Genomic DNA, 25952 nt, shown 5'->3' with positions numbered 1-25952 from the left:
TGCTAGGTGTGAAAATTACCGAATCAGTTTAATAAGTCATGGCTGCATAATACTAACACGATTTTTTTACAGACGAATGGAAAAACTGGTAGAAGCCGACCTCGGGGAAGATCAGTTTGGATTCCGTAGAAATGTTAGAACACGTGAGGCAATACTGACCCTACGACTTATCGTAGAAGATAGGAAGAAAGAAAGGCAAACCTACGTTTCTAGCAGTTGTAGACTTAGAGAAAAACTTTGACAATGTTGACTGGAATACTCTCTTTCAAATTCTAACTGTGGCAGGGGTCAAATACATGGAACGAAATGATATTTACAATTTGTGCAGAAACCAGATGGCAGTTGTAAGAGTCGAGGTGCATGAAAGGGAAGCAGTGGCTGGAAAGGGAGTGAGACAGGGTTGTATCATATCCCTGATGTTATTCAATCTATATATTGAGCAAGCAGTAAAGGAAACAGAAGAAAAATTTGGAGTAGGAATTCAAATCCATCGAGAAGAAATAAAAACTTTGAGGTTTGCCGATGACATTGTAATTCTGTCAGAGACAGCAAAGGACCCGGAAGAGCCGTTGAACGGAATGGACAGTGTCGAATTAAATCAGAAGGTGCACGGAATTAGGCTACGAAATGAGACACTTAAAGCAGATGAGTTTTACGATGTGGGGAACAAAATGACTGATGATGGTCGAAGTAGAGAGGATATAAAATGTAGACTGGCAATGGCAAGGAAAGCGTTTCTGATGAAGAGAAGTTTGTTAACATCGACTATAGATTTAAGAGTCAGGAAGTCGTTTCTGAAAGTATTTGTATGGAGTGTAGCCATGTATGGAAGTGAAACATGGACGATAAATAGTTTAGACAAGAAGAGAATAGAAGCTTTCGAAACGTGGTGCTACAAAAGAATGCTGAAGATTGAATGGGTAGATCACGTACCTAATGAGGAGGTACTGAACAGAACTGGAGAGAAGAGGAATTTGTGGCACAACTTGACTAGAGGGAGGGATTGGTTGGTAGGACATGTTCTGAGGCATCAAGGGATCACCTATTTAGTACTGGAGGGCAGCGTGGAGGGTAAAAATCGTAGAGGGAGACCAAGAGATGAATACACTAAGCATATTCAGAAGGATGTAGGTTGCACAGGATAGAGTAGCATGCAGAGCTGCATCAAACCAGTCTCAGGACTGAAGACCACAACAACATCTAAAGATTATGTACATCTGCATTAGAATACACGAAGTACTTTTTGTGGTATCTTTACCTCTAGTGTGTAGAGTTTTGTATGAGCTAGTGTGATTGAAATCTTTTCACATACGTGCCCCAAAAATACACTGAATTTTAAAACATGTCAAAGATATTTGTTGAAAAAGTTGATGTAATTATCCAATTAAATGACTGTGATAATCCTTTAATAGTTCTGACATTGAGCAATTTACTATAAAAATATAATGTACTCTCTATTGTGGAGCTTAGACTAATTGCAGTGTGCTCAGAGACTTCAGGCTGTCAGTCCCCCAGCGCTCCACACGTGAATGGAATGAGAAGAAAACTAAGTATGTGAAATAATGAAAAACACATTGTGTTGTGCTCTTTGCAGTGATAAGCAGTGTGTGTACGTAGATGCAAACTGGTAGTTGACAACTAATTTTGAACCTATTTTTGATGTTAAATTTCCTGTTGAGCTTCCACAAAGACGGTCGTAGGGAAATTTACACTCTTCAGAGGAGAGTATCTTGATATGAAATTTTCTAGAAGATTAAAACTGTGTACCGGACCGATACTCGAACTCATATCATTTTCCTTTCACGGGCAGGAGCGACTTTTTTTTCTTAAATTATCTGAGAGGCTTCTTCAGTTTCTCGGTGCTGTGAAACAAATGAAACATCTGTCTTTCTTTTTTGATTTCCTTTTAGAGTCACAGTTAGCTAAAGGCTGGAGGAGACCAGTTGAGCAGAGGCCTGGCCACGATACACCCCCCCACCTCCCCCCTTTCCATCGCTGAGCTGCACTCTCACACGGTTCTTTTCTCTTTTTCTTTTTTTTGCAATTGTATACATTGGAACACAAATTAAAACTGGGTCACAAATTTGGAACCCGAAAACCCGGCAAGGCGATAAAGTATGGCAGGTGGACCGAATCCAGGGGTAGACGTGTCATGTTTCGTTCCGAATCGGGCAGGCGCGTGCCCGCAGGGAACATGCCAACGTAGTGGGGGTGTGGTAAAAACGCTGTTGAGATAACTGGCAAAAAATACGTGATAACGGGAACAGCGCACAATCTCCGAATGTGCAGTCTGCAAGTACTGTCAACAAGCGAGGCGCGAGTGATGGACACCTCCATATGGATATGCCAAGGTTGTAACGGGACATCCTCCTATGGCATTACTTTTCCTCAACAGTAGGTATCGATACCAGTATTATTTTTCGAATTTTGTACAGCTGTTTTTCTGAAAACTTTGATATAATTTTATACACAATATGTTATATTTCAAGCTAAAATATGATAACGAATTACTTTATTTTCGATGTTACAATCGATAAGTACTAGCTCTGAATGTACAGTTAAAATTACATTTCTATAAACATTTGATATTACGAATTATTTGGCACACTTACAGTTTCTATTATTAACTACGCGATCTAGTACTGTTTACTGTGTTTATTTCTGGATTCATTAATGAAATAATAATCGAAATTAACAGAAATGCATTTGTCAAGAAAAATTGTAAACCGTTTGGAATATGGTTTTAACTGCAGAGTGAAGTGGTAGGAAGAATACTTCTTGAGAGATCGGACGCATTTTCGTATTTTGGGTGAACAATGTAATTTCGGCCTTGTTAATGTGAAAATTCGAAAGACTGTATGATATATTAAAATGTGACAAAATATATTAACGTAACAACAGAAAATTCTGCAACAACAATCTTCAAATTTATTTAGCTCAGTTCAACCATGAGGACCTGAAATGCGAGAATTTCAGCTTCAAGAATCAGACACCTAGACAAGAAGAACTGGAGCTAACTCTACACGAAAAGCTAAGTAAAGTAGAAAGTTTATTGTATTCATCGGTCCTGTCGAATTTTTCATAAAAGACTTTGCTTATTGATGACAAAAACTGGAATTAGGAAGGAGGGCGGAGATTACAAGGTACAGCACTTTGTGGCAGGAAAACATTCCACCGCTGGGTAAGGAAAGGACTCTGGATCAGTAACATGTGGCGGCACTCGCAGAAAGCACACGACCAGTTGTCGCCCCAGCAACCAGCATCCGCAACAGTTGAAGCGGTGGTGATCATCGGTGACACTGCGACAGACGAAGTAGAGGGGAGATTCCACCAGTCCAATGGCATGGAGCCGCTGATTAATTGGATGCTTCCCACTGGTCGCATAATACCAAGTAGATCTGATATGCGTCGGAAAAAAACTGTGATGAAAGTGCCACCAAATCACAATCCACCGCAACAGTGGGGACTTGCGATCTACGACGTTACAGATGACGCTAGCAGGAAAATGATGCAGAAATCCTTTGCCCGCCGCCAGTGCGTTCGTGTGAAGTTCGTCGTGAACATAACTGAGTTCCAAAACGAACCCTGCGATGTGTGTAAACGCGAGCATGATGCTACAGACCGGAACCAACGGGGAGGACACTGGCACAAGGACCGCAAGTAAACGGTACGTAATGGAGGTCTCGACATTGTGCCATTGTTTGTACATCTTGACCACGTAAAGTGCCACCAAATAATAGCGTACGCAAGTAAAACCAAACCGTCCTGCACGCGGGGAGCGAGTGATCGTATCACAGCGGACTTTGAAGATGGACTCAGTTGTCAGAAAATATCCGAATGCCGTTTGAATACTGCGACCTGTCGTAATCGGCATCGGTAAAACCTGCGCAATATGAATCATTCTGGATGCCACATAGGCATTCAGATGGGCAACTCACTGCAAAGGATCGAGGTAGCGTAAGGAGTAGTGACTGATCCTCACACGGATAATTCTCAAAGCTTGATGAAAGTTGACAGCCGCTATACGGCGCACTGACGACGTAAATATGATCCCAAGATAGCGGAGATGTTGGACAGAGGCAGGCACACGTGGTCTTCCGGTGTTAGCACGCGACTAATAGACAGCATCGTGGATTGGCGAACATTCATCAACTTCCAGCCGCCCTCCCATAAGCCGAAATGGTGTCGAGGATCCGTGCGACATCGTCCCGAGAACGAATCAACAGCATGAGGTCATCTGCTTATGCTCGACCTCGGAAGGTGTAACTGTGTAAGGAGAGTCCAGACAACTGCGTCGTCATCAGGCCTATGAGCGGCTCCAGTGCCACCGCATAAAATTACATGGAAAGGGTGGCAGTCTTGGCGGGATGATCGCTGAATCGGTGTCGGACCCGCCACACGCCTGTTGACCTGGACCAACGAATGCGCGCTGCTAAACAGCCGCCGAAGGACGCTGATGAGTCGGGCAGAGTGGGGGTGCTGGCAGAGTAGCCCATCCGCTCTAGAACAGAATATAGAAATACATGGCGCACCCTGTCAAACGCACTGTCAGAATCTACGGCTACGATCGCCGCACGAAGTCTGCGCTCCTCTACCAGCGCAATCACGTCGCGATAGTGTCCAGTGGTTGTCTAGACGTTCACTGTGCCACCCGACGTCGTTTGCTCAGCGGAGACAACACGCGGCGGTAAGAGCGATCTGCAACGAGCCGCCAAAAGAAATCTTGTAACCAGTATTTAATAAGGTGATTGGTCGGTAATGAGCCGTCGTGATTCCAGGTATCGCTTTATGAACGAGAAGAATAATGCCGTCGACAAAAGCATGCGGAATCGCAGTTGCAGACGGGATCAGTTCTTTATACATGTCCGTCCATCGTGTAGACATGAGACCACATAACGTACGATAAAATTCAGAACGAGCGGCGGGGCGGGGTCGGTCGTCTGCCTTCTCTCTTTCACTTATCGTAAGTCATCCTACCTCGATATACTTCTTTCCGACGTGCCTTCACTCTGTAAGAGCAGATACGTGCTACGCAGTGTAGAGCAACGTTGATGAAACCACTACCTAATGCCAACCACACAGAGGCCGCGTAACTTGAGTTGAAAGTCAGTTCCTGAAAGTTCATTTTTAAAAAATCGGGCGTTCGGAGGATGCAGTCTACTTGCAGAAAGCGTTTAAAATTAGATTGGATCTACTTTTTATTCATATGGAAACACATGAAATGACTATCACGTCCGTATTTACTACGGTGATACTCATTCAAAGTTCACTGTCTGTACAACATAATTTCACTCGAAAAGCAGCCAGAATTTTTGCAAGTCCGACCTGACTAATTTTCACGTTCTACCAGATACCGACCCACAACTATTCGCGAGTTAAACATTCGGTCGTTTCAGTGGTCTCCTCCGAAAGAAGTGCTCGCCAAAGTATTCCGTACAGAGCACAAAATATGCCACGCGGAATTTTTACGACGACCAGAAAGTTCACACGCTTATATCTCTCAAACCATTTCATTTAGAAACACCAAACTTTCATTAAAATGTTCGTAACTCCAGTCGCTTCAGGCACGAGGTATTCGAACCGCAATTAACTCACTATTTCTTCATTTTCCAGAGTATTTTTGCGGAGCTATGTAACATGGTGTTATCCGGCTAGCAAACGACTCTCTCGAACTACTCTACTCACTGCCCACTCCACTGTATTCGCGCGGGAACAGCTTAGTTCTGATTGGCTGTTGATCTAAATGGCCAATCAGAATTTTCCTTTCAGATCATTCTCGCGCCAAAACTTGCCTTATCCAATCAATACTCTGATAGTAATTAACGTCATTAAAACTTCAGTTTCTAGTATAGTGTTTAATCAAAATAAGCGAAGTACGAATTATTCTACAAATTGATAAATAAACTTATTTCGCCTCTAACTTTCATTCTGGCTACTTTTATGCAAAAGCAAGCTGACACCGCCATACGTCATCTGAATCATGGTTGCACCATAACTTTCTCATGGTCTATTTGTACAAGGGTTTATGAAAAATGACATTTTAAGTTTTAACGTATGTCCCATACACTCTCTCAATCATTCTTACCCACTCACACAACAAAATATAATCAAATAACAATTTTGACCGATTTTTTGCATTATGTAATGCACAGTGACTAAAGGGTTAAAAAAGAAAATTCTAATTAATTGATTTTTATGCACTGGTAACTTTATAGTAGCTTCAGTTGATAATGCAAGTCAATCTGTATTTGTTCCTAACATAGTTTCAAAAAACAAGCGTCGGTCTTAGGACTTTTAGGTAATTTTCTCTATCTCCGGAACTATAATAAAAAAATCTGAAATTTTGACAGCATCATTCCATTAATAACAAAAGGCTGTGTACCAAATTTGAACAAAATCTGATAATAACTAATATGGAATATTTAGATTCGTAGAGGGTATGAGTCTTCGTATTGACTGTTCCGCTATGCAGTTCTCACGGCAGGCAGCGTCAGCTGCGCTGTGAGCAAAGCGACAAAAAAACCTAGCCATCCTGCAGCCACCGTACCAAACGGCTGCCTGCAATAACTTGCTACGTTACAAACGTAGTAAGTCGATGTGCAATGCACCCTTGCAGATAGCGGTAGTGACCTCCTTGGAGATGAAAGGTTCCACTAACATCACCGCCTCCTCAACCGTGATGGCGCATGGAACGTCCACGGCGATTGGATCATAGTCCAGGACTGCCCAACCAACGGCACGTTTGACTCGGCGATAATGTTTGACAAATCTGTCTATGTTAGCTTGCCAGGTGACCCGCTGCGCACGGTGATCGACGAGTTCAGTGACTAAGTCTTGTCTGCAGTATCTACGGTCGTGCACAATATGATACATGGAGGGATTCTCCCGCGACATCGCATCACGTCTGGGTGCACGCAGTATAGCTCCCTGCAGTTTCCGGGTTAATCACTAGAAAAACTAAACTAAACTAAACTCCGTCCGAACAGGCCTTGGAAGGCCCAACGGGACCGACCGGCCGCCGTGTCATCCTCAGCCCACAGGCGTCACCGGATGCGGATATGGAGGGGCATATGGTCAGCACACCGCTCTCCAGGCCGTATGTCAGTTTACGAGACCGGAGCCGCTACTTCGCAGTTAAGTAGCTCCTCAGTTTGCCTCACAAGGGCTCAGTGCACCCCGCTTGCCAACAGCGCTCGGCAGGCCGGACGGTCACCCATCCAAGTGCTAGCCCAACCCGACAGCGTTTAATTTCGGTGATATGATGGGAACCGGTGTTACCATTGCGACAAGGCCGTTGGCGTAATCGCTAGTAGCTTCACCTTAATCATAGTGGGTTCAGTTTGCACTTCCGGGGATGGTGGCTGGCCATCAAGGTCGCGGAGGCACTGAAGTAGAAGTTCGCAGTGTGCCTGTGCCAAGCGGCCACCTCCGTGCTGTAAGTAAGGAATGTGCGATGGAGTGTCAGTTTAGCACATACCAGACACCAGCCCACTACTGATGCGTATGATCAAAGAAGCCTTTCACACCTTGTCCACTTCTCGGCGACACGTTGGCAACAATCAGGATTCTGCAGATGCTGAGTGTTGAGTTTGCATGGAGCCCGACTCCTCCAAACCTCCAGGAAAGGAGGGAGCAGTGTACACATACACATGCAGTGGTCAGAGAACACCAGAGGCCAGCGCTCTACATCGAGCACCGCATCCACCAGTGCATAGGAGACATAAATGCAATCCAACCAACTTGCGCAATGGCTCGTGTGAAAGGTGAATCCCACGTCTTCTGTGCGCCATACCTCCCAGGTATCCTCCAGCGCTAGATCGCGAACACTGAGACCCAGTTCCCGGCGTGTTGTAAAATTCGGGTATTGATCTTTCCGGCCGAATACGCAATTAAAGATCTCTTCCAAGAGAAGATGTTCATGTCGAGGAGGAGGAAGAGATTAGTGTTTAACGTTCCGTCGACAACGAAGTTATTAGAAACGGAGCACAGCGAATTACCAGGATAGCCGGGCGCAGTGGGGCAATCATCTCGGCACAAAATCCCGTCCTTCCACGCCGACGCCCCGCATAAGAAGGCACGTAGACATTAATAACACGCGTTGAGTGAAGCGTAAACGCCATATCCTGGCAGAAGAGAGATACATGATGTCAATCAAGACGCCTTCGGGTACATACACAGCCACACTCCATGGCCAAGGTGTTCGCCATGAGAAGCATAGTAGTCGCATCCTGCTATCCGTGATAGCGCTGCTAAATGCACCTACTGTCCTACTGTAAACTCCTGTGACACTGCAATGTCTAGTTCGGAAGCCCACACCATTTCTTTTAAGAGTACGGCGCGTGGACGCTGTTGACGTTCAGTGTCGCGGTATGGTATGCGTGAAGCTGCACCCTATCGGGGTGGGGGCTACACAGATCGGTGCTGTGAAGCTAACGGCGGAGACTCCTGGACGGGATCTGCTGTTTCTTCAAAATCTTTGCTCCACGCCAGCAGTGACTTCGTCGGCGTGGTGTCCGTAAGTTCAACGTCTGCCGACACCCCCAGAGCACCTGGTATCGTTACCGAGCGAGGTGGCGCAGTGATTAGACACTGGACTCGCATTCGGGAGGACGACGGTTCAATCCCGCGTCCGGCCATCCTGATTTAGGTTTTCCGTGATTTCCCTAAATCGCTCCAGGCAAATGCCGGGATGGTTCCTTTCAAAGGGCACGGCCGACTTCCTTCCCCGTCCTTCCCTAATCCGATGAGACCGATGACCTCGCTGTCTGGTCTCCTTCCCCAAACCAACCAACCAACCAACCAACCTGGTATCGTTCCTTCTCCGGTAAGGACTTAAGAGGCAGGTCCCTCCAGGTTCAGTCGATACAAAAGCCATTCCACAGATGCACTGAAGACGCCGTCGTCCACGGACTCACACGCTGAAACATTGGTGTGATCAACTGGTAGTATGATCATCTGGAAAGGGAGAAGAATCCCGTTCCGACATCGTGCGGCGCCTCCTTTTGCATCTTTTAGGGTAGCGTTGTTTACCCAATCGCCCTTCCGTGTCCGAAGACGGGAGGGAGTCGCGTCGGTCAGGTAGAAATGCCGCTATCGCGACAACCATAGAGTTCACCAAGGAGTCACGTTCGACATCAGCGTCGGCCACGCGCGCAGCCGGAACAACCATCGGAACTGAGAACCTGGCTGAACTCATATCGTCCGTCACTTTGTCCGCAACTGGCTCATGAACGATCGGAACACTACCCATTCATGTGATTCCAAGGACCGCCGGGCGGCCTGCGGCGACTTAAGCGTCGTCGCTTATGTGATCGGAAGCATCACCAGTGTCCGTCGTCCGCGATTACGACCAGATATCCACTGTTGCTAAGATAAGACAGAAAATGCCTGCGCAGATCAACGGCGCTCTGACGCACTGCGTTAAGAACAGGATATGTGCGGAAGTGGGCCCAGCGTTCTGCCTTGTGATCATGTATAGCGCCGTATGGCCGGCAAGCCGCTTGACGTCCTCTGCAGGTGCCTCGAATGGCAGTTCGAACACGCGAATAGTTCTAATGCATAATCCCGCATGTTCGACTTTGAGAACGCCCACATTACTGCGAGCAAGACGGAAACGGAGTCTCTGTTTGATCACGTTTAAAACGCGCTGGCACTCAGCATCATTGATCATTTTAAGGTAAACGGTTTACGAGAATCGAGAGACGGATAACCAGAATTTCCGATGCCTGGATCCTCACCTCCTCAAGGAGGAAATATTGCACAAGTAAGGCTTTCGGTCGTGCATATTTCGGAAAAAAGTTGAAATGTGATGTCGATTTTCTGAACTTATTTACCATGATCTCAGGGCACGAAGCCCGCGGGCAGACTAAGGCCGTGTCCTACGCAAGCGCCAGAAGCGGCCGACAGCGACCGAGGTGTGGATACGTGACACGCCAGCAGGAAGCAGCAGCATTGGGCGAAAAACCTGGGTGTCCTGCATGCGAGCGACCACCTCCTGCTACAAGATGGATACTTAGAACCGACCACCTCTTTCTATAAAACGGCGCCCCTATGCTGTGGAATACTGTAGCTCGAGAGTAAGGCTGGAAAATTAGTTTTATTTAGGTAAATAAATCGAAAAGGAATGCTCTATATGAAATTTACAAAGGGAGCTATCTTCAAGGAGAATTTCATAATTTATATCATCAACTACGAAGATCACCAGATAAATTCATCGAATGCATGTGAATGAGCAGAGGAGCACTCGACTATCTCATCAATAAATGAAAGATGAATGTTTTTTGCAGGATCAAGAACTTTTAACAGCCGATAAATGCGGAAGAATGACTGACTAAATACAAAAATTCACACCCATCTTTGCCCACGGGCTCAGGCATACACGTATGTGTGTAATACCTTAGCTGATCGACTAAACAGAATAAACGCTCCAAAAGGTTTCCTGCACGATGTTATTCATTTTCAGATGTGACCTGTACATGTTTATGATCACTGTGCTTACCATATAACAGTCACCTATAATAAACAAACAACTATGTCGATTTGCAACAATCCATCAGATACACTTGCGAAAAGTGTATACGCGCTCAAGCGAGATATTCACGGCGTGTAGTTTGGTGGACTGAGTTCGAAAAGCCACAAATGAAGAAATGTATGTTCCAATATGTCCGGGAAAAGGTATATTGGAGGAAGTGCACATTAGAATTTTACTTCTCATGCTTGCGCGAGTTATATAGTGACCCCGCACAGATCATCAGCCAACATCTCAGGATCAAACGTACTCGTATTAAAGCAAAAATTACAAATTTGGTGCGGCGGTCGTTGGACGGTCCTAAAGTGAGGGCGCGGACTGAGACTGATATTAGGCAGGAAAATCTCTCTCTATTCCATATTATCAGAGAAGCTAAACGTGGAAATCAGAAGCTACACCAGAATGTTCAAAACGAACGAGGTCATGAGTATAGTACACAGACATACATCAAAAATTTGTTGCAACATACTGCACGAACCTTTATGCAAAACCGGAAATAGACTCATCAATGGAAGAAGATCTTCTCTCTCCCACTGTAATGACAGTTAACGCTGAAGACAATACTGACCTTATGTCAAAATCACGAATGAAGAACTAAAAGTTTTAATAAGAGGTTCACCTCGTAACAAAGCCGCAGGATTACACGGTCTCCACGTGGAATTTTATACGCGCTTCTGGAACCTTATTGGCGACGAATTAAACTATTTATAATGAATTGCTTCAAGGTGACACCTTTCCAACAGAATTTACCGAAGTCTTGGTAGTGTTGATTCCCAAAAAAGCGCGCAGCAGCTCTTTGCGCGATTTTCGGCAAATTACGTTGTTCAAAGCCGATTTTAAAATATTTACTTGTTTACTAAATCATAGGCTGAAACCCAGTCTCACGAAAGATATTGGCCCATACCAGACGAGCGTCGGTACAGGTCGATCCAAGACGAATGTTTTATGTGCATACAGAGACGTCTTACATTTAACTTGGATCTGTAGTTGTAAACTTCGGATGATGGTTTTAGATTTCGACAAGGCCTTTGATAGAATTAGCCACAAACATTATGCACAGAATGGGATTTAATAATCAGTTCCTTTAGCTTTTACAAAAAAGCACTATTGGAACAACGTCTAGAGTAAAGGTTAGCGGTCAGCTCACCCGTCGTGTGCCATTCAGACAAACTGTTCGCCAAGGCTGTCATCTATCGATGTCGTTGTTTGCATCGCAACTGAACCGCTACTGTTTAATCTGCGTGTGCAACTACCAGGCCTAAAGGTGTTTGCTGTCAAAACAGTTTGCCATGCATACGCCGATGACATTAGCGCCATTGTAAATACGAAGGATGATATTGGATAGGTACGCCGCATGACCAGAGTCTATGCACAGTTCTCGGGTGTGATGATAAATGAACATAAACCTAAAACTCTTCCTCTCGAACTACTCGATGAACGCATGGTGTCGACTTGGTTGCAACGTATTGACAAGACTAAGCAACTAGAAATGAATCTGCTAGTGGACCCGCGCGAGATGGCTAAGACGATTTGGCAACTTATACTGAACGCAGTCAGAGCAGCACGCCAAGAACACAAGACTAGATCCCTCAACCGCTTCCAAAGAGTGCACTTTATGAATGTGTATGTTCTTAGTAGAATCTGTCACATCGCCGCCGTGTTACCGATACCCACCGACATTGCTCACAAGCTTCTTGTTGCCATATACTCGTTCGTTTGGAGAGGAAGTGTCTTCAAAACTCTAGTTCACACGATAACACTGACTCGCTATGCGTGCGGGTTAGCCATAAAGGATGCACGTACTCAGTATCTTGCAGTCTTCATAAGTAGAACATCCAAAATAATCAGCAGCAACCAGACTGGGATACCCAAGAGTCTCTTCACCTCTTTAATACCTCAGGATGTGAGGCCATCAATCAACGTTGGGCACATCAACCAACAGCTGGGATACGTCCGCGTGTACTTCAAGGAAATCAGCTACCTGCACCAGTCGCCTTAACATTTTAGTACCTCTACAATTTACTTTGAACTGACTGAGAGACAGCAACGAAATCCGATCGAAGACAAACACCCGGATAAAACATGGAAACGTGTATGGGCGAACATCACCAACCCCATTCTTACGTCGATCGTAGCTGCTGTATGTTATGACATTGTAAATAAAAAGATCACCACAGGTGAAAAGATGCATAAAATTAAACTACGCCCTACGCCATACTGTGACCATTGTCACCTTATAGACATACTGGCACACACCTTCGTTTGTACAGAGAACATCGTGATATGGAACTGGACGAGGAAAAAGCTATCGATTATTAACAGGACGACAGAGAATGCGATCACTGTGGACGATGTGTTACACCCGGACTGGCACATGTTTCATGCCGCGAAGAACGATGGTTACACTTGGTTCCTCGGGCAGTGAGTGTATTACACTGTCACGCAACAACATGCAGACCTCAAAGCATTCATGTTGTATATTCAGGAACAACATCATAATTTTAAAAAAACTTACGTATAAACAGTTGTTCCAAAACTTTCTTATTTGCACTTTACCTCAAAACTGAGAGTCATTCCACATATTATTACTTCATGTTCGGAAAAGCAACTTACTCATAGTTGAGAAGCGCAAGCGCGACAAAGCCACATGTGCACACACCAGTCAAGAAAACTGTAAATAGTCAAAAAAGAAATGTTATGTAATTTGTTGGAGAATTTGTTTTCATTGCTTTTATTTTCTTTATTTGAAACTGACGATTACATACTGCTGCGAAGTAAATTTCATTTTCAAATGGTGAGAAGCTACCACCACAGAGAAGCAACTTCCTTACTTTCCTTTTCGTTTATTTGTTGTGAATAGCATTGATGCGCAACATTCATTTGGATATTAAAAGAGGAAACCCACTACATGACTCTGATGCCCTCCTCATATTTTGATGCATCGAAGCTGGGAGAAAGGATCTTTCAGAGCGTGACGCTGAGAGTTCAGAGAAGATAAACAGAGAAACCCAAACTCGGGAAACCAGAGTGTGGATACATACGTGACACGAAACGGAAAACCAAGAAACTTCCCTCCTAGAGATCAACTTGAAGCAGTCACTGAGCTGGGATTTCTCATGCAGCGAAGGCGAGCGTAGACGGCTGCGGCTACACTTCACGAGGATACGATACCCACCTGATCGAATACTGTCCTTCGTAAGAAGAAGCTTGAAGCTGTACATCTCCTGCAGCGATTACGATCTTACAATGAAACACTGGAATGAATCATGAATTTCATGTAGGTCTTTAAAATTGTAGTTCAGTCTGCTGTTGGCCAGTCTCGAAGGACTTTTACTTTAATGGTATGAGTTGTAACATTTTTAAAGTGGACAAACTCTGTAATAGTGTTGGTGTGAATAAACCAAGTTAAAGAAAAGCGGTAGCGTACTTGGGTGTCCAGCACGTTTGATTGAATGACGTGGGTTTGATCCCTGCTATCTTTTACATTTTAACTGAGTCAGCTACAATTCTGTATACGAAGTTTTATGTATACTGCTAACAGTGCACCACTAAGTATATTTTTAAGTTCTTGCCAAAGTACTTGAACTTAAAGTATATATACACCTATCCCAGTACATCACACATTAAATTACTAATACAATACAATGAACAACCACGAAATTTAATGATATTTAATTGCTGCGAGCATAATTAATCAACAGTCAATATGAAAGCCAATCGTTTCAGTTAATCTAAATAGTCCATAAGTAAAGCATACAAAATTTTTGAAAAGATAGTCAGACGTTTTGTGAAATGATTTGTCTTAAAGTTTGAAATAAAAAATATTAGAGAAACATTTGATCCACCACATTTTCTGTTCAAGATTTCGAGCATCTTTCAAAGACACGTCGAATGTTTCTCAGTTGTATTCTTATTGAGACCTCATTTGCCTTCCTAACGTCTTCTGTTCTGGAAAATTCTAACTTTAGTACTTGATTCGAAGGAAGCATTTTTGACATTTAAATATCACACCAGTGTATCTTTTTATGTACAAAATAGCTAGGCCTTGAAGAGATGAACTTTTTGACGCTTCATTTACATAGCTTACAGCAATATTTCAAATTTTCTTCAGCTAAGTAATTAAGTTTTTCTTAATTACCTGATTACTTTCAAGCAATTAAATATTTTCATGAAAAACTAGACCTCATGCTGGTCGCTTTTATAGCCTTTTTGCCTGTTATTCTCTCTTTGTTTGGCTATGAAAATTCGGACAAAACCTCATTCTGTTAATTTATAGGGAGTCTTGTTTTCGCTCTGTTCACACGTTTGACAAAAACGTATCGAGTGTTAATCATACGATAAAACAGTCCTTTCTGCGTGCTGTAATTTCCAAAAAACGTCGTTTCGATATCTTGAACCGTTTATGAGACACGACGATTTTTACGAGCACTTGATACCCGTCCGCGAATATAACAACCAATATCTCAAGAGTGAAAAGAGATATCAGTCCGCTCGCAACTTTAAATACACTTTAGAAATACTGGCTACATTTCATAGGCAAAAATGTGTGGCCTAAAAACGAACTATACATAAAGTCTGCAAAATGTCATTTTACCTCTGCAATCTCTTAAAAATTTCGTGCGGCACAGTAACTATGGCGAATAACGAAAATAAATTCAGACCTTTATTGAGCAAAGATATCAAGATGTAGGCTGCAGAAGAATCAAGTTTTTTCACCAAATAGTTTACTTAAAATCGGATGATAAGTATTTCATAGCCGCCTCTGCTTTGCCGAGGAGAGTCGTAGCTGTCGCTCTCACTGTCGCTCGTACTGCAGCGACGAGATTCAAACACGTTTGAATTCAAACGACGCTAGTTGTAGCAGAGGATAGGCAGCGCCATGGACGTCGCCTACGTAGGACTTCCTAAGCCGCAATGTAAACCAACACTAGCTCACACGCTAAAGCCAGACCATTAACCGAGCTACCCAAGCACGACTCACTACCTATCATCACAGCTTTACTTCCGCCAGTACCCCATCTCCTACCATCCACACCTCACAGTTGGCCGTCGATGATGACGTGAATGAAATTCCTGATGTATTTGTGATTGTCGTCCGTGGGTGATTTGCATCTCCAGCGATCTCACTTCCGTAGATGGTCGCGTCGCTTAGTTTTCCTGGAGTCGGCGGCTAGGTGAGTGGCTTATACTTCTGTACGGTGACGGGGAATAGCTACTGCGCGACGGAGCGATCTCGGCCAGTTGACCGGCATGATAGAACTTTTGTGATGACCGACGCCTTGCAGCGTAGTAGTCGCCGAAAATTCGCCTTCTTTCTCTGCTGTAACGTCAACGTGTCCTGGGAGTCCACAGTGGAAACACACCGGAGTGTTGTCCTCCATCTTCCAAATGTCTGTTCTTCTGTTGAGTGTTAAACTTTGCATAGCAGTTAATTGTACCTGCATTGGTAGGGTGCTGAGTTGTCGTTCGATGGCTCGGCATAAGTTTGGGGAACCCTTTCTTCCTTACACGTTTGGCTGGTGGCAGACGCTAGTGCCAAAGATCGATTCACCTCATGTTCAACATTCTCAATTACTTCCTGTCGCATTGGGTCGACATTACTGCAGCTGTTTCTTTCTTACTCGGTCCCACAGTTCTGGCCGCCATAAAATGTTGTATCTCTTCTCTGTGTGACACATGAGAGAGATGAGGTTGTGGTGGTCTTCCACAACTGCAGTAGGGACAACGTTCGGGACTCTGTCATACGTCTTGCGTCCGATTCTGTTTGTTGCATTTCCTCGATGCGCTGACACCACTTGATGAATTCCTCGGCTTTTGGTGACATCCTTTACCAGAAGAGCTTGATACATGTCTTTGCAGATCCTTTCATCAATGTGTGATTTTCTCGGCTTCTCTCATATTCGAATTCACGATGTGGCATAGGGCCAAAACATTCTACAGATAAGAGTCTGTCGTTTTCCCACGATGTTGGGCCGTGTTCTTCAGTTGTTCTTCTGCTAAGTGGATCTGACGTTAGTAGTCGCCACGTGTTTTCTTCAGTTCGGAATTTATCCCAGCTATTGATCGTCTCCTCTTTGTCCTCGAACCACTGCTGGGCTGCTCCATCCAAGTGAAAGTACGTTTCTTCCAAACACATCATGTCATTCCACCTGTTGTATTTGGCATCTCGGTCGAATTGTTTCAGCCATTTGTCGGGTTCTGACCAGTATCTCTCGAATACTGAAGAATTTCTGATGTGCAGCTGACATATTGTTGGCTTGGGATCCGTTGATCTCCTGAATATTCGGACCTTGCGAACGATGTACTGTTTGTATTTAGGTTCCTGTCCGAATAGGCGACGGCTTTTACGCTTCATAATTGGAGCAGTGAGATGTAGATGTTTCGAAGTACCCGCGCCTCCACGAAACAATGTCATATTGTAAACACCCTAGTCTAAACCAGAAAGCAGAGTCGTCAATGAAGCACAACACTTAACATCAAAAGCACGTTTATTACGAACATGAACCTACAGCCAGAACGGAACTGATCCCCTGGATAGAGACTGCAGCTATTTATACAAACATCGAATATTACAGAGTAGTGGTATTTATACAGACATTGAATATACCAGAATATACAGACATTATGAACATAAAAAATTTCAAGAACCTTCCAGAAACAATAAATATTAAATAACAAATTGTTACTGGTGGTCCGGTGTTAAGTGGTGACCCGCAGCATGCCATCCCTCAGCGATAACCATTGCGCCACAGTGCATGCACCACAGCTCTCGACAATATCTCCAAACCCAAACTGGTTTTTGATGATTCTACAAACAACTTTAGGTGACGTTCCTGATCACCTCCATTGCTGCTATTGTGAACGTTTCGTCTTAGAACCGTGTGGCTCTCTATTCCGAAGTGCGTGCAGCAAATGCAGAAACGTGAAGTAGGGCGACGTTATTACCACTTGCGTCCAAACAACAAGACCAACGTGCTTTTATTCTCTTCTTGGCTGCCGAAGAATAAATACTATTAGACATGTATCAGAAAATAAAGAATGTGTATGGGGCAGCATGTCTGTCGAAAACCACTCTTGTGGAATGGTGCGTCAAGGGGTGCTGTTGCTTCATGATAATGCACGTCCCCATATCGCAAATGTCGCAACGCAGAAGTTACGCCACCTGGAGTGGGAGACACTCAAACACCAGCCCTGGCACCCTGATCTCTCCCCTCGCGATTATCACGTTTTCGGCCCCTTACAACAGTCCCTGAAGGGTGGACGTGTACTGTCGGACGAGGATGTGCAGCAGGCAGTTACGAACTTCTTCCCACAGCAAGACATGATGTTTTAGCAAACGGGTATCTATAACTTGATGCATCGGTGGGACGATTGCTTCAGTGCTGACGGCGATTCTGCCTGATTGGCGTACCTATTCTGGACTGTACGGCCTCCGAACTGAAACTTTTTGATCGCCCCCATACAGAAACTGCACGTAGCAAGAATACATATATCATAGACGGACTATTTAATCAACACGAATACCACACAGGACAATCTAAAGGGCTTGTACACAAAACAGACATGTTATCTCAGTAAAACACACACACACACACACACACACACACACACACACACACACACACACACACACATCCGTAAGTTGCTGTAAGAACACTGTCGAAACACAGAAGTAAGTCTAGTTTATAGCAAATAGTATGTATAATGACGAATTTCGGATTGTAAGCGGAGTCCAAGCAGTTCTGAATACAAAATTATCAGTCAGTGTAATAAGTACTTACAGAGAGCAATGCAACTAGAAGAAAGGAAAACAAGAGGGAGATTGCATGGGCCCGCACTCCATCTTATACCCTGCACTGGCGCAGAGACAACTTTCGGTTGATGAGACACTGCAGAAGTGATGGCATTTAATTCATAAGTCTGGTTCTCAGTCTCGTGATAAAGAACTTTTTGTTCCAACTCCCCGCTCCCTCTCGTAAAAGAGCACATATAAGAAAACACTGAGATTCTGGATTTCAGGACTCCATAATTAGGATGGAACAGCTAGGACAGACGAATAGGTTAACGGAATAAAAACAAGTATTGCATTGTTGTTGTGGTCTTCAGTCCTGAGACTGGTTTGATTCAGCTCTGCATGCTGCTCTATCCTGTGCAAGCTTCTTCATCTCCCAGTAACTACTGCAACCTACATCCTTCTGAATCTGCTTAGTGTATTCATCTCTTGGTCTCCCTCTACGATTTTTACCCTTCACGCTGCCCTCCAATACTAAATTGATGATCCCTTGATGCCTCAGATCATGTCCTATCAACCGATCCCTTCTTCTAGTCAAGTTGTGCCACAAACTTCTCTTCTCCCCAATCCTATTCAATAGCTCCTCATTAGTTATGTGATCTTCCCATCTAATCTTCAGCATTCTTCTGTAGCACCAAATTTCAAAAGCTTCTATTCTCTTCCTGTCCAAACTATTTATCGTCCATGTTTCACTTCCATATATGGCTACACTCTATACAAATACTTTCAGAAACGACTTCCTGACACTTAAATCCATACTCGATGTTAGCAAATTTCTCTTCTTCAGAAACACTTTCCCTGCCATTGCCAGTCTACATTTTATATCCTCTCTACTTCGACCATCATCAGTTATTTTGCTCCCCAAAGAGCAAAACTCCTTTACTACTTTAAGTTCCTCATTTCCTAATCTAATTCCCTCAGCATCACCCGATTTAATTCGACTACATTCCATTATCCTCGTTTTGCTTTTGTTGACGTTCATCTCATATTCTCCTTTCAAGAGACTATCCATTCCGTTCAACTGCTCTTCCAAGTCCTTTGCTGTCTCTGACAGAATTACAATGTCATCGGCAAACCTCAAAGTTTTTATTTCTTCTCCATGGATTTTAATACCTATAACAAATTTTTCTTTTGTTTCCTTCAATGCTTGCTCAATATATAGATTGAATAACATTGGGGAGAGGCTACAACCCTGTCTCACTTCCTTCCCAACCACTGCTTCCCTTTCATGGCCCTCGGCTCTTATAACTGCCATCTGGTTTCTGTACAAATTGTAAATAGCCTTTCGCTCCCTGTATTTTTTACCCCTGCTACCTGCAGAATTTGAAAGAGAGTATTCCAGTCAACATTGGCAAAAGCTTTCTCTAAGTCTACAAATGCTAGAAACGTAGGTTTGCGTTTCCTTAATCTTTCTTCTAAGATAAGTTGTAGAGTCAGTATTGCCTCACGTGTTCCAATATTTCTACGGAATCCAAACTGATTTTCCCCGAGGTTGGTTTCTACTAGTGTTTTCCATTCGTCTGTAAAGAATTCGCGTTAGTATTTTGCAGCCGTGACTTATTAAACTGATAGTTCGGTAATTTTCACATCTGTCAACACCCGCTTTCTTTGAGATTGGAATTATTATATTCTTCTTGAAGTATTGCATTATCCTGGATAATTGATAATGGCTCGTGTCAGTTCTCGAATACCTTTATTCTGAAACACAGTGACACCGAATGAAATTACTGATACCATTGTTCGACGGATACCAAAATCGAAACTTTGCCAAGGGTGTACTGTAGGGTTTACTTAATGCAGTAATCGTCATCTCTTATACTGGTACAACCCAGAAAATATCTTAAAAACAGAAGACGTTTTGCCAAAGAATGTAGTCGTGAAAGCAACGCATACAGTTGTCCCGAGTTGTACTGTTTACCATACTGTTGACAATCACAAATATTCCCTGAAAATTGCTTTGAATGTTAATTTACTTAAATTAAAATACTCTGTGGACAGCTGAGAACCGAAAAAACTGTATCTAGTTTCAAAACATAAGATTTTTACTCTGCATATTTTCGACTACGATCTGAGATTAATCAAGATTCTCTTTTCTAAAAGAAAATTTATTTTGTTTCAGCTGGGGGTATCTCTGAGCTTCTTCCTAACACCACTCTTAATAACGGACCACGAGAACGTAGAAGACATCGGTTGGGACATGAAAGTCTACTCTTACTCCATCGCTGGAGGATCCACGCTCGTCTTGTTACTGGTCATCGCATGTGAGTAATTAAAATACATGAATTTTTACATGAACAACTCTCTCAAGAATATTGTTAGGCGCTAAGAGGGTCAGGACAGAGAGGTCGTGTTGACAGTTGTACTAGCAATTAAAGAAGCTGGCTCAGTATTAACACACTGGACTCTAGAACTAGCTATGTTATCTACGGTATTTTGTGTTTTGACAGAAGAAGAGGCCGTCATCAGTGTTGTTCAGTTTATACAGTGATGGTATGACCCGGCCGCAAAAACCAGCAGCACCTGTAAGAATACACTAGGTCACCAAACGAAATTCGCTGTTATCAAGCGACAGCGAAAACACTGCAAAATTTTAACAGCAAAACATGAGTCTCTTTTCAAACATATGTGTAGACAGTGTTAGTAGAATCAATAATAGAAATTAAATACCATACATCGCGTACAACTACGACTAGGACATTGAAAACAAAGATGACGAGTTCCTGTAGAATGTAGAGTGCAAAACGTATGACACTTTGAAGACATTGTAGAAAGGAACCTTAACTTAAATTTTGCAAATCGATGCCTTCCATACGTGAAGCTGAAGGTTACTTCAAAAGAGATCAAGCAGAAGACGGTAATATCCAAAAAGAATGGGAAAATTATTCTGTAAGGAAAATTATATGAATAACAAAACAAATGGCATCACTTAAATATGTTTCCTAGACAAATGTATTCCCGAAATTTCATTGATCTACATTAAATGTTTTTTGGTGTTGCAATTTTTTCTGTCAGTGTAGTATTACATGGCTTGACGGGCTGCAACAATAACAATGAAGTCTCTCCCAGTGCGGGAATCACAGGAACTGTGCGAGTGCGATACATAAACATCCGGTGACATATGAAGATTTGGGTCGGTCCTGGAAGCGTGGTCGGATGGCCGAAGTAGTTAAGGTGACCTCTCTCGTAAAGTAGGAAATTCGAGTTCGAGTCCTGGTACGGCATAGATTTTCACTTGTCACTAACAAATTATGCAGCATAAGTCTAATCGTAATCACAGTTCCGAATATATTTCTTCCATGACTGAGTTTAGTTCGTGGAGTATAGGCGTAAGATATTTTGCTCTGCCGCACGTCTGGCACCTGCAGAATCCTTGCCCAGACCCCCAGACCTGTTACAAGAACTATTGCAATTCATTTCCACCGACTGATGAGCGCATACCTTGGTTTTCTCATTGAGTGCTATTTTTGCTTTGGCTTCATTACTTCCTTAAGTCATTCTCTACCCAATGGTGTATCAGAAAAGCTAGGCAAAAAAGTCTGCGAATGGCAGTCAGCAGTTACACCTGTATAGCTTTTGCTACTAGACGCCATATTACTCCAGCACGAATGTTACTACACAGACAAGCACCCCAGTACAAATCTTGCTTTGCTCTTCCACAGTGTGAAAACTTACTTATTCGGAAAACATTCTTCCAAGCCCTGCACTTTGATTTCAGCTCGGTTACACTTCCTCTGGCACTTTATGTACTTATTACTGGAATGTTTTGAGAACAGAGTCCAATAAATCCTTTTTTGGCCAGAGGCACAAAAACTCCTCTATTTTCGATTTGTTCTACACTACTGTATATTAAAACTGTGGTACCAGAAAGGTAAAAAATTACTAAATTTACTTATGCCGCGTACATAGCACTACCGAAAGAATACACGATAAAATTTTTAGATGATTTCGGGATGTAGTGATTGCGAAGTTTACTATACAGAGCTGTTACGCCGGCCGCGGTGGTCTCGCGGTTCTAGGCGCGCAGTCCGGAACCGCGCGACTGCTACGGTCGCAGGTTCGAATCCTGCCTCGGGCATGGATGTGTGTGATGTCCTTAGGTTAGTTAGGTTTAAGTAGTTCTAAGTTCTAGGGGACTGATGACCACAGCTGTTAAGTCCCATAGTGCTCAGAGCCAATTTTGAAGAGCTGTTACCTTTTCCAGCAACAATAGCTCTAACTTGGTGAGGCAAGCAGTCGAACTGAGCTTGAATGACAAATGTGGGTACATTATCCCATTCTGCTTCATGGCGCATGGTAATGCATTTGCAGCCGGAATTTGAGCATCAGTTGACACCACACTGACATAAGAAACTGTTACAAATCGGTTAGTTGAAGGACAGCTCCGAGCCAGACGCCCTGCAGCGTGGATTCCACTACACCCAAACTAGCACCATTTGCGACTTAAGTGATGTCAAGCGGGAACTAAAATGGTTCAAACGGCTCTGCGCACTATGCGACTTAACTTCTGAGGTCATCAGTCGCCTAGAACTTAGAACTAACTAAACCTAACTAACCGAAGGACATCACACACATCCATGCCCGAGGCAGGATTCGAACCTGCGACCGTAGCGATCGCTCGGCTCCAGACTGTAGCGCCTAGAACCGCACGGCCATTCCGGCCGGCAAGTGGGAACTCATTCGAGGTCTGGGTAGAGGTCTCTTGTGTTTTCTGATAAAAGCTGGCTATACCTCGGTGCCAGTGATGGCTATGTGTTAACGAGGAGGAGTCTATTTGGGGGCCTGCAAACAACTTTCCTGCGTGCTAGACACACTGGACGTATACTTGGGGTTACGCTCTGTGGCGCGATTTCATATGACAGCAGGACCACTCTCGTGGTTATCTCACTCACCCTGACCTTCAAATTTGTCCGTCAATCTGGCGATTCCACCTGTTGTGCTGTCATTCATGAACAACATTCCTGGGGAGGGGGGGGGGGGTGCTTTCCAACAGGATAACGCTAGCCCACATACCACACTATTGTAGCCCAAGATGCTCTACAGAATATCGACATGTTGTCTTGGCCTTCTCGATCACCAGATCTGTTTCCAATCGAGCACATATGGGATATCATCGGACGGCGACTCCAGCGTCATCTACAGAGTTGACCGTTCCTATATAAACCGACCAAGTGCAACTGGCATCGAACTCCATCCCAAAACCTGACATCCTGCACCTGTACAACACAATACATGCACGTTTGCATGCTTGTGCATGCTTGCATTCAACATTCTGGCGGCTACAGCGGTTATTAATGTATAAGCATTTCTCATTTGCAATTGCTTATCTCGCACTTCCATTAACTTTTGATGTTGCAATGTTAATCACTCAAATATGTTACCTAGAAAAATGTATTCCCGAAATTACATTACTCTATGTTAATTATTTTTTGCTGTTGTCACTTTTTACCGTCAATGTATACTGAATACAGATGACATTACTCTTACCTACTATGTAAAGTTGCACTGAAACGCTAACCATTTGCATATACAATCATGTAGAACAGTTCGCATCAATTTGACGTTTGAAAGATGCCGCCTGCATGGTGTTGTGATTTTAACTGCCTATACTGTATTGTGTATTGGCGATACTAATTCGACGACATTACTTTGTAGTTTCGAGATACTAATTTGGAATTTCTTTACTCTTGATCGAGTATAATTTGTTCAGACAATTTGCGACAAGTTAAATCTGAGGTCATGTCGGTATAAACTAAGGTACCCAAACAAGCATCATCCAGCGCCTGTTTAGTTTGCAAGGAGCCAGTGGGCTATTTGCTTTTCTACACTTATGTGGGAAGTATCAGGTTCCGAATCCTGGAAAACGTATTTCACTTGAGACCAGTAATCAAGTTCAATTTGTGTGCACTGATTTTATGCTCCTCATTTACAATTTCTTTGTATTTTAATTTGCTTAAACATGTTAGCTTTTCTTGACGTTATATGCAAAATCTTGGTATTTTTTCCGTTACGTTCACTTTCTTCTCATGTGACAGAAACAACAGTCTTTTCACGTCAGGATGTTATGAAATGGTCCAAATGGTTTTTATTTTGTTTTAATGAACACCACCGGTGTGTTGTTTGAGATTTTAGTGTTTTAACCATATGAGCTGAGTGTTGGCAACCTGAAGATGACAGCAATCTCTCTCGAAACACTTTGTTTAATTATGTGAATTGCAATTAACGTGGTTCAGTGCTGTCAGTTTTACTTATAAAGTGTAACAACCGCTACAACACATTCTACAAATGGATAACATTAAAATGTTACGAAACGCTCTCAATAATTACGTAGCCATAAAATATTCGACAGATCGTGTTGACTGAGCTGCGTGGCACGCTGATAAAGTTACTGGTCCCGTGCTTGGCAGTAGTGTTCAAATCTCTGGCTGGCCATCATATTCTCAAGCGATAGCTGTGATGGTTTGTTTAACAAGACCGGAGTTCCTTTCCTATTCCCTGCTCATCTCTAAGGGCCTCCACGTCGGCAGAGGAAAGCAGAGGAAACTTTAGCAACCCTTCCTTCCTTAGGGCTTCATGTGACTTTGGGTCCCTTTCGCCAGGTGATTTCTCAGAAGTATGAACTTTCTTACAGCAATAAGTAACATTATTATACGCAGCCCCTGAGTGGTTAAAAAAAGCTTGTGAAGTATTGTTAGACCAATTTCCAAAATTGTCAGAGACATAATTTTCTAGAGACTTCGAAGTTTCATGGATTTGTTGGTTTTGGCTTAAAGCATTGCGTGCCGTCCCTGTACACGTAGGAAGGAATTCTGTGCACGTGTTGGGAACTCGTGCAGGAGTCTGAACCTTCAACAGCACTTGTGCAGTATAATATAATAGCCAGAGCCAATAATACTTTTCTTGCTTCGAAAAAATTTCACTTATCAAGAACAACAGAGTACGTTACGACGATTCTTTAGCCGTATAGCATTATGCAATAAGTCAGTCGTACAGAGGCTAATACATTGTAAACCTATCTCTCTACTTGGGTAATGTCGCGAAGATTCTGCAAGGATACCTTCTGCTCATAAACTGCGTCATTCCCTTACAGGTACCCAGTTTATGTATGTAGATCGTATGCACGACTGTTGACTTTAACTCATAAATAAGGAGACGAAAATACTGTAACTAGTCACTGTTTTTGCCCTTTTAACGCACTATAAAATCGTTGTGGAACCCGTCCTGTATCCTCTGGCGAAAACCAAGTGATGATGATGCAAATGATAAGGGATAATAAAGAATGGCAAATGCATATCAAGAGCGGTGGGACCAGTCCTGATGTAGAGTCTGTAGGGCTGAAATATATGCCCACAAGTTGAAGTATACTGTCAAGCAGAGCCAATGAAATGACGATGTACCTAATATATTGTTAGTAGATCTGATTTTCGTGTGGAGACGAGCAGAGACAAGCAAATGGAATCTACATGAAAGCTGACGGCTTATATTGGGATAAATACCCAAGAGGAAAATACGAAGAACACCACTTATCCAAGACTTTTGTGTTGATTACGGAAAAGAGGGCGAGTAGCAACGCTATACAACGTATGTAGGAGAGCAATGGTGTTTCTGGATCAAATATAAACTCAACCATTCTTG

General features: G+C 43.3%; 1 protein-coding gene across 1 annotated transcript in view; it reads left to right on the top strand.

Moving 5' to 3' along the window:
* Nucleotides 1-25952, top strand: part of LOC124556105 (feline leukemia virus subgroup C receptor-related protein 2-like) — a 158148-nt gene that overhangs the window by 17937 nt on the left and 114259 nt on the right. The window contains exon 3 of the mRNA XM_047130129.1: nt 20440-20581. Within this exon, the coding sequence (XP_046986085.1) occupies nt 20440-20581 (142 nt within the window). The remainder of the gene's footprint in view (nt 1-20439; nt 20582-25952) is intronic.

This window comes from Schistocerca americana, chromosome X, assembly GCF_021461395.2.
Source record: "Schistocerca americana isolate TAMUIC-IGC-003095 chromosome X, iqSchAmer2.1, whole genome shotgun sequence".
In the NCBI taxonomy this organism is placed as follows: domain Eukaryota; kingdom Metazoa; phylum Arthropoda; class Insecta; order Orthoptera; family Acrididae; genus Schistocerca; species Schistocerca americana.
Note: the sequence above shows the minus strand (reverse complement) of the source record. Positions and strands in the feature narration are given on the sequence as shown.